The 10372-nt window shown below is 28.9% G+C and overlaps 1 protein-coding gene across 1 annotated transcript; it reads right to left on the bottom strand.

The window, feature by feature from the left end:
* Positions 1 to 146: 146 nt before the first annotated feature.
* On the bottom strand, positions 147 to 2397 carry PVX_081850 (variable surface protein Vir22/23-related; the record flags this gene model as incomplete). The annotated part of the gene is made up of 4 exons (XM_001613596.1): positions 147 to 308; positions 439 to 1272; positions 1420 to 2199; positions 2347 to 2397. 4 exons carry the CDS (start codon positions 2395 to 2397, stop codon positions 147 to 149), a joined length of 1827 nt encoding a protein of 608 aa, XP_001613646.1.
* Between the last annotated feature and the right edge of the window lie 7975 nt (positions 2398 to 10372).

Here is a 10372-nt window from a genome sequence, read left to right as displayed (position 1 = left end):
TTTTTTTTTTTAAATTTGTGCAAATTGCATAGCTTCAGTTTCCCCGTACTTGGTAAAGCTGCACATGTAACGTACTGCTTACGTTCCTTATTAACGTTGTTCTGGATTGCTTTATGTAGCACGTTTCATGAATCAAAAGAGACCTATCAAGATTGATAGGCTATACGAATTCTGCCATTCTGCATATTCCTCTGTACCGGTTTTGAATTATTTTCTAATAATTGCTGCGGACTTTCTTCATAATAGTCATACCGAGCCTTGTTTTTTTTAAATCCTTTCCTATTTAGCCATATTCCAAGGGGCGTAAACTATAATGCATAAATGAAAATGGTAAAATGTTAAAAATAAATTAGTACAATAAATGTAATTCTAAAGTGGAATAATTTACGAGCAATAAGGATATATGATAATACTTTTATATTTATGTCGCATTTTTACTTTATAAAAAACGAAAAATGTGACTAATACTCCTAGAAATGAAAAGGCTAAAAATGCAAACTTAGAGAAGGTGTCGCACATTATTCCGTCACATATATTTTTCGATTGATTAAACCTTTTTAATGAATCTAAACTTTGTAGTATAACATTTTGATCGAAACCTACAACTTCGTCCTCTTCATTTATGTCTTTTTCATTCTCATTAACAGGACACTTTAACCTCGTCAACATGCTATCTGGACTGTACTTATCATCGCATTTAAAATAATGCGTGCAGTTATTAAAATGATCACCGTAATAAAAGTAAGTGCAACATTGCCTTTTATGCCTTTTGTACAGATTGCTAATATTACTAAAGTATTCACAATTCTTTGCACATGCATTGTCATCGCAAGATTTTGTATTATCAATATTATTGTGAATTTTAAAATAATCTATTAAATCAATTATTTCTTTCCATTCCTCTAAATTGTTCTCAGAATTATAGTAGCAGTAATATTTACTTGATTTATTATTAAGAGAAACTATTAAATGCACAAATTTACTAATTTCTGGATCTTCGAGAATGTTACTGGATTTATTTATATAATTTTCCCCTATTTTACCATATAACCAATACATAAAATGTAAACAGTAATCATTGTGCTGTTCTCGATCTTCTATTTTGTTAATTTTTTTAAAATTTTTTATGGTATGTGCACAAAGCGATTTACCTATTTGATCTTTAAACACATTACAATCAGTAATGTTAAGGTCAGGATTGTTATTTTTATCCATTTCTTCACATATTTTTTTTGAAGGTAACTGATTTGAAACATCACTCTGCATATTTACCTGAAAAAAAGTGTTATGTAAATACATGAGTACATTATCTGAATAACTGTTTTTTTAAATGTTTTAACGAAAAAGTTAATTTATATAATATGAAACAAACAAGTTGACAATGATAAAAAAAGCGACGAGCTATATTTATATATTTACTTTAGGGACTGCAGATAAATTAAACTTTTCTTCCTCTTGAGGTGATTTAAGTATTTGTCCCTTTTTGCTTGCAGCTGACTCATTGTTTGAGGGACACAAGGCTTCAATGTTGTCGTCTAATATTAATCCTTTAGTAATATCACCACATTTACTTTCTAATAAAGTTAACTCATTATTTTTCTTTAACATTTCTATAAAATTTTTCATTTCATCTTCATACCATTCAGATTTTATTGAACTGCAATCACGTCTCATTTCTTCGTACATTTTAAAAATGTAACTTATGTAGTCGCACATGACCTTCCTTTTTGAGTGTACAGCATCTAATTTAGATTTTACTCTTTCATAAAACTGTACAAAATCATATAATTCTTTCTTACGTTTTAACACTTTTTTATCATATGCTTTTACGTATTTTTTAAAGAATTTTTCAGGTTTTTCCGCATCATAACCAAAGCAATTTTGTTTGACAAACTCATCTAAATTATTGTAAATTTCCTTAATATAATCGACATTTAAATTACTATCCTTAATTTTACCATAAATCCAATAAATAAAATTAAGACAACAAGTATTTTCATCACCCGCAGTCTCACATCTAAAAAAATCTAATAAGCTTTCCCATTCTTCTATTATTTGTTTGATGGTTTTTCTAAGGGAATCAAACAAATACTTATTTTTATCGCAACCATTACATAATTTAATCTTATAAAAATTATCAAAGTCAGTGTCAAATATATCGTAAAAGAATATTAATTTTGTTGCTGCCCTCACCGTATACTATAAAGATAAGGAAAAAATATATGTATACAATATATAAGTACAATTATATTAAATTTCAGTGACCAGTTTACTCTATTTGTTTAGAAGTAACAAGTTCAAATAAATTATACATTAAGATATTTTAATAAACTGTGAAAATCGTACATTTCCCTCTTTCAATACTGAAAGTGCCTGATCCACTATGTTTTGTGCCATTTTTACAAAATGGGAACAATAAGGTATAAATTAGTACACAAGTTTCTACAATTAAAAACAATAACATTTGATAATTTATTAAAATCGTGTTAATTCATTATTATTTCAAAAAATGGGATTATATATATTTATTATTAAAAATTGATCTTTAAATATTTTTTATTAAAAAAACATATCATTATTGTTAGCATCACATAATGGGATAATTTGCTTCCAAAAAATTAAGCTAAATTTTAACCTGTATTATTCGCTTAAGGGTGAACCATTTTATGGGTACAATATAAATTTATAGAAGTTTCCATGATAAGTTTACTATAACCATTTTCTTAATACATTGCAGGACGAATAATTATATATTTTTTACGTTGATAATAAGAACAAGCCATCATTTTTATTAAAATTTGCGTTCGCCATTTTTCCCTATACATATATTCTATAGATAATTTTTTTGTATAATTATATTTTCCTCATCTTGAATGATTATTTGCTTTTAAGGTGATAGACTACGTCGCTACGGTTACTCAGAAGGGACAATCTTTCCATTTGTAATTTACATAGCGTTGTGGATTTTTACAAGCACATGTAAGCTAAAGGTACACTGTAAATTTACAGTTTATTTAAATTGTCCCGATATTTTATTAAAAATAGAAATGTAATATTTTGCCAAATAACTGATATTTTATTGGAAGAATAATACTTACAATGCTTTTACTTCTTATTTACAATTAGATCAATAGAAAAGTAGTCTACCACACTGATATTGCAAATTTTTCTTTCTCGTACTTACCTTAATTTTGCATTACCTTTTCCGTGTTCTTCATACATCTCACAAATATATACATATATTTAATATTGTTAAATAAATGAACAAATAAAAAAAACGCTTTTGACATGTTTTATATTAAGAAGCTTTTATAAGAATGACCTAATTTTATTATTTCATAAGGCAAAAACGCGTTATATTTATTTGTTAAGATAAAAGTATTGATAAAAAATTTCATATTTAAACATAAATGATTAAAAAAATAGTTATCGTTTTTTCTATCTTTAAGGATAAAAAAATAAAATATTAATGTTATAGTTTACAAATAACATTTCACCCATTCGGTATGATCCATTTTTGTAGTTGTTCAACTTGGCACCTCTACTGCCCAATGAATGTGCTTTATTTAAAATCAAAGGAGGTGAAATCAAAGAAGATGAAACCATAAATAAGAAATAAAAAATAAGAAGGAATATTCCCGACTGCCCCAAACGTAAAAAGCCCCATAAATTCAATTTATTTGCACAAACGGTACGTTTGCACATAAAATTGAAAGTGAACACATATTATGTATCCGTTCCACAAGTGTAATTATAAAAGGAGATTGAGTGTAAAAAAATAATTTAGGTTAAATGCATAACATTCCCTTTTAACAATTTAAAATATATTTTAAGTAAAATAATTTTATTAATAAATATAAAATGTAACATGTGACAGTAAGAAGCAGGAACATATGTTAACAAAATTAAGGTGAGCTTCGACTTACCATTTTTTCTAAACCCTGAACTAATTCAGTGGAGTGCTTTTTACTCAATTATTTATAGTTGTGTGACACCCAAAAAGCACACCATTAAATGGGAATTCGTGAATTGATGTAGACGAGTGTATATAGTGCTACCCAAACGATATGTTAATCGGATACGTTACTACATGTGCAAATGTTTTCAATTTTTATTTGTCAAGACGCTGCTATTTATCATTATATAAGTGTAACATTATAGTAGTATATCATTCTAAACATAAAAATATATTTTTATTACTTCACATCCAAGGGGGAAAGTACTCATCTAATGTAATGAAGTAAAATTTCCGCCATAAATATTTACCAAAAATGTGACCGATTTGTTCATTTCTGCTAAGCAATAAGAAGGTTACACTATACCATGTGTAGATCAGTTCATAGCACTTATATAGAATAGTCTAAAATTGAAAAATTCGATGAATTTTTCAATTAAAACAGGACATATAAATATCAGCTTGATGAAAAATAATTATCCAATGAAATAATTCCTCTTTATGCGAATTAATTGGAACATATTGGGCCATCCGAATTTTAAACTTTTAACTTTGTTTTTGCAAAATGGCTTTTTTATTTTTCACAAATACGTTATCTTTTCAATTACACTTAATAATGATCTATAAAGGCACACTTTTTAAAAAGGAAAAAATGCAGTTCACTAACAGGTATTACTTTTTTAATTCTAAATTGCATTCCCTTTATGTGTAACGATACACAATTTGATGGTTACTTTCTTACATTACAATTAAGGAATAACATTTAAAAGGGTGAAATAAAGTATTACACAAAAGAAATTACCAATCCTTTGTTGTAATACCAGTTTTCTTAAATTTTATATTTTTCTAATGCTTTTTTTTGGTTATTATTTGTTAGTGTTAATTTTGTGTTCACATTTATTTTTATAAAATTATAACTCCCTCAACATTTTCTTTAAATCATTGCTAAAGAAATAAAACTCTTTTTCTTAACTTACTACTATTTATTTGAAAGCGTTTTTACGTTTTCATCACATCAATGTAACATGACTGTCTGCAAAGTAAATTTCGAATTTGTTTTCACATTTTATATTATACATGTTGCATAATTTATATTTTATATTTTTCACGCGCAACACGTTCGATTTAGTCAAATTTCATCAAACATAAATAAAAATACTGTGAGAAGGCACTTTTGGTATAGCATCTTTATGTGTATTAAAATTGTTTATAAATACGTAACTTAAATATAATTACACAAACGAAAATTAGGACGAATGAATTAAATGTGTTTGTGTACTCTTCGTGCATATGTTTTTCTTGACATTTTTGCTTATATCAATATTAATATTTTTGCATGTGCAAGTATTGTATAACAATTTGGTACTACGTCCTTTTCGCCTCTTCATTTGTGCACTTTATTTCTTCGCTTCATTATTTATTTGCTTCTTTACAGTAGTGTACTTTTTTATTTTTTTTTTTTTTGCTTATTATTCTTCTTTTTAGCCATAAGAATTATTTAAGGAACAATTTTATAGAGTGCATTAATATATCGTCATTTTCAAACCTCTGCATTGCTTTAATCCCAGGGGGATATTAATTTTTACCACGTTAAATGAAAAAAAAATAAGTAATAAACAAACAGCGATTTATTTAAATTATATTCCTGTCACATTAGGATAAAAAAAAAAAATTACAAGCCGCGTACATGCGCACAGCCAGATATGCAAAGTTCCGATTGTTGTTAAAGGGTTATTGTGTTTTGCATGAATAGAGGTTTCTAGCAATTTATTATGTACACTGTGCTTATTTTGTACATACTTGCACATTGCGCATATTATTCGCTCTATGCATGAAGGTATATATGTACATATAGTGCACACTTTGAGAAATTTTTTTCCTCCTAAAAATGCATAAGCGTTAATGCGCAAAATATTTAATCAACCTTTTAGCTTAATATGCTTTCTCACATTTTGTACTCTTCAATAGTTAAAACATTTTTAGCTAATTTTAAAAGCCAGTTATATTTTATATTTATAAATCACGAAAGTGAAAAATAAAAAATATTCTACTGTGCCCTTCGCAACTTAAGCATTGTACATAGATGAAATTATGAATCGTAAAAATTTCCTTACCACACTGATGTTTTACAAACTCAAAAGAAATGCATAATGAAGGAAAAAACCAAAAAATTCGAATGCTTCTTTAATTTTATCACCTTTACCCTTTTAATATGGACATGGTGTTATCCCGATGAGGTACGAGGCACACGCAGATGAAATTTAAGAGCCCCACAGCGCTTTGCTGTTTCGCTCGCGCTGTTTAAGCGGAAAAGCTCGTTCAAGAATATACAAATATGCAAATATATATATATGTATATATATGCGTATACTTCTTAGCCCGCTGCACAATGTTCCACATGTTTCCCCCCTCTTCAGGGCATCTCCCCGGGCAAGCCCTTTGGCCAGGGAACCCAGCCAGGCAGCTCATTACACATACGAACCAGCAGGTTGCTGAGAGGAAATGCAGAGCAAGATATGCACCAGAAGTATGCATCTCTAAGAGAAAGCATAAGACAATTAGTAAACGAAGATGATGCCAATTTTGAAAGAAAATTAATTTCCCTATTACGTGACCACAAATTTGACAATAAGTTTAGCAGCACAACACAAAGTGATGATGTGCAGAGACACACAGATCCAGTGCAACGTAGAGAAGCTTACAAAAAGTTTTCTGATTCATTAAGGTACCATAATGATTATGATATTAGCGCAGAAGATTATGACATCTATAATTTTTATGACGATGATGATGATGATGATGACGACGACGACGATGATGATGATTATAGGGACAGTGAAGACGCATTCTATGATAGTGATGTCTTTGACGAATTCGATTCAGATGACGATGATAAATACCGTTATGCCTATGATAGAGCCCATGGTGCATTAAAGAACTCTGATTCGTACAAAAAAAGACACCACCCATCAAAACATGAGAACATGCATGGCAAAGAATTATATAAATCAAAAGATTCACATAAAGGGTTAAAGCATAGACGCAATAGAAAGGGTTTTTTTTCTTCCGTCCTTAAATTTTTAAAAAGCTCCGACTTAATGTACGAAAAGGAATTAATGAATTTGATGTTATCTGACCGTAGAACTGGTTCGTGCTCCAAAAAATTATCGCGAAAACTGAAATTGTATTTTAATGTTCTTTCTCCAATACTGACATGCGCCATATTTGTGCTTGGATCTATGGCAGTAGACAATCCTATAGGTGTTGCTGTAGCATTCGTAGTATATTTTATAACAATGGTTTACGTGTTGTATAAATCGGTGAGAGTCTCCAAAAAATGTTCCTTCCGAGACTGGATAAATAAGAGACGACGTGCTGAGCTGGCTGCTGCCCGAAGATAAAAATCGTTTCCTTAATCATTAAATTTATTACAAATAAAATTATTACTTTTAGGTGGTAAACACTTAATGGCATACGCATTGCTGCTTACATAATCGAAATATTGATGTAATGCGGGTGAATTATGCTCCTTCCAAATTTCCGTCTTAAGAAAAAGACCTACCATATTTTATGTTTCCCCTAGGATAAAATTTTTACACGTATGTATATGCACTTTTTATGCCTATTTCATGGATTGATCTTATTCATTTGTCATAATAAAGTGTGCTTTTCCACAGTATTATTTCTTTTATTTTTAATCTATATTGTTATGATATCTACCAATGTGTTTATGCGTTTTAATTATCACATTACGGCAAGATTTGAATTAACCATTTTGTTGGTTTTATCGTTTATCACCCATCATTTATGATTCACGATTTGCGATTTATTATCTATTTTATTTATACTTATAATTTTTTCCTAATGCATTTTTATATATGTAAATTATAAACCATATTATATTATCATGCATATCTCTGCAATCACCCTTCGTATGGTGCGTATGTACACTTAACACACATATGAGACAGGCATGCATAGGAACAATTTCATGCAAGAGACACCACAATTTTAAACATATTCCAGTTAAATGGGAAATTTATTTTATCCATACTTATGAGTTATTCGAAATGTTATGGTTCATTCGGGGGTTTCATTTTTTTTCCAAGTTCTTGTGTACCGCTGCTCCGAGGAGGGGGAAAGTAACCAAAGATAAAAACAATTTTTAGGTTCATTGCGTAAACGCGTAATTTATAATACGCAGTTGCGTGTTCTGTTCATTCTTGGCACTACACATATAAAAATTAAGTGCCGTGCTTTAAGGAAACCATTTATTTTTCCTACCACGTTTTGACAAATTTCTAAAGAAATAACGTGCGCGTAATTTACTTCTAGCCCCTTTGCATATTATTAACTATTCATCTACATTTGTATTTAAGCTTTCTTCCATCACAGCATGGCACGGAAGGTAGAAGGTTGCTTACACTGAACTGAAGACATGGTCTACCAACGCGTTATTATTTCTACATTACAAAATAGGAATGGCTAGTGCTACAAAGGATAAAATAGCCCATATTGCACTTGTGTCCTTTTCCTTTTTCTCAAACGCTTAGATTGTTATTTTTAGATGTCTTTCCATTTAGGAAAGAGAAAAAAGGTACAACTGGTGTGATACATGTACATTCGAATACACACAAAGCAGTAATATTTGCCGTAAAAAATTTATGTAAAAATAGCACCAACTATTTATACAGGTAACCGTGTGAATGTCAAAATTTTTACAAGTCTCCTATGCGAATCTCTTATTCGCGAGGCCCCTTTCCGAAGAATGCTATGAATGAACTAAACAATTTAACGAAATCGTAAATTAGAAAAGCAAAATATGATTCGCTTAGACAAATTATACATAATGAAATAATGTTTTTTTTTTTTTATTAAACTAATGATGACGAAAAGACCTTTTAGATATACAATTATCAATGATTCCTTTTTTTCACCAAAAAAGCATTGCTATGCTTCATAGTGTAGTATTATTTTTTTTAAGCGAAAACACACATGGCACAATGTGCAATAAACACTTCTGACATGTTATACATATAGATATGTCACAAATTCGTAGGTCAGCTTTTCCAATTATGTACTGTGACTGCGCAAAGAATGGTGAAAACGTAATCGAAGTGGAAAAATATTTTAAACCAAGCATTACTTTCATCACTGCATCGAGTTCTTAAATAACACTTTCGTGATTTCAACGCACTTAGGAAAATTACGATCAGTCTAATATGCCGCACTTATACTAATTAATAATGTTGGAAGGGCAATCGTAAAATTCCACAAAAAATGTGTTGATCGACACATGGAAAAAGAACGCAGTAGTTTTAATTTTTATTATATAAACGTAAGTTTTTTACCTTTGTTTTTTATCTTTGTTTTTAATCTTTGTTTGTTTGTATGTTTGTTTGTTTGTTTGTATGTTTGTTTGTTTGTTTGTTTGTTTGTTTTTCTATACACAAATACTCATCGCACTTGGCATTTTTACTACAAAAGAATTGTGATTAATGCCCCATTATGAATTATACTATCCTTTTTGTGTGCTTTATTTATTCAAAATTATTTTACCTATTTGCCACTTCCTTCTGGCGACTTGAAGCCTCAGTTAAGTCAAGTCTTTAATATAAACATTTCTTGCCAGAACTTTTAACTTTCTTAACCTTTCCTGCAAACTCTTTATTTCTCATTAAATTATTTTACTGATTAATTGTTTCTTTCGTACAACATAACAATGATATTGTATAATGACCATTTCCGTTTAATGATTAACAAAAAAATTAACATAACTTATGCATAATAATATGAAAGACGTAGAAGTTACATTACTTAACTAAATTTTATTTTTTATCCTTTCCTTTTATTTTTCGTGTTATCATTTAAAAATACAAATTTTTTTTTTATGCGCTGATTTTTTACTACGCATGGTGTATAAAATGTCAGAATTATTCCTTTTCTAAATAAATAAATTAATAAATTATAATATATATATATTTTTTCCCCTTTCCTTTTATCCTTGTGACGAATAAATTTCGCAAAGTTAAATATATAAAATCATCATTCTTGCAATTACAGGACATACTTTGTATAATGAGAATCATTGGAAGTTTTTAAACTAATTTTTTTTTCAAATTTAATGTTCATAAGTATGCGTTGCAATTATTTTTTATATTTTTTGTTCATTATTTTGACGAAATTACTCCTCTTCGTCGGTTTCGGTAAATATGCTTAACATAGTATATGCTGCGCATGTATACGCATATAAAATATATAATATATATAATATTTTTTTTTTTTTTTTGAAAAATATTGTCATTATGTTTCCCTGTTGCACTGTGCCTATTCTATTCCTTTATAAACGTTTTTACAAATCGTAAGGCTTATTTTTTCAGTTCATTTCAACTTACTATAAATACTGTACAGTTTTTT

This window comes from Plasmodium vivax, chromosome 2 (assembly GCF_000002415.2).
Source record: "Plasmodium vivax chromosome 2, whole genome shotgun sequence".
Taxonomy (NCBI): Eukaryota; Apicomplexa; class Aconoidasida; order Haemosporida; family Plasmodiidae; genus Plasmodium; species Plasmodium vivax.
Note: the sequence above shows the minus strand (reverse complement) of the source record. Positions and strands in the feature narration are given on the sequence as shown.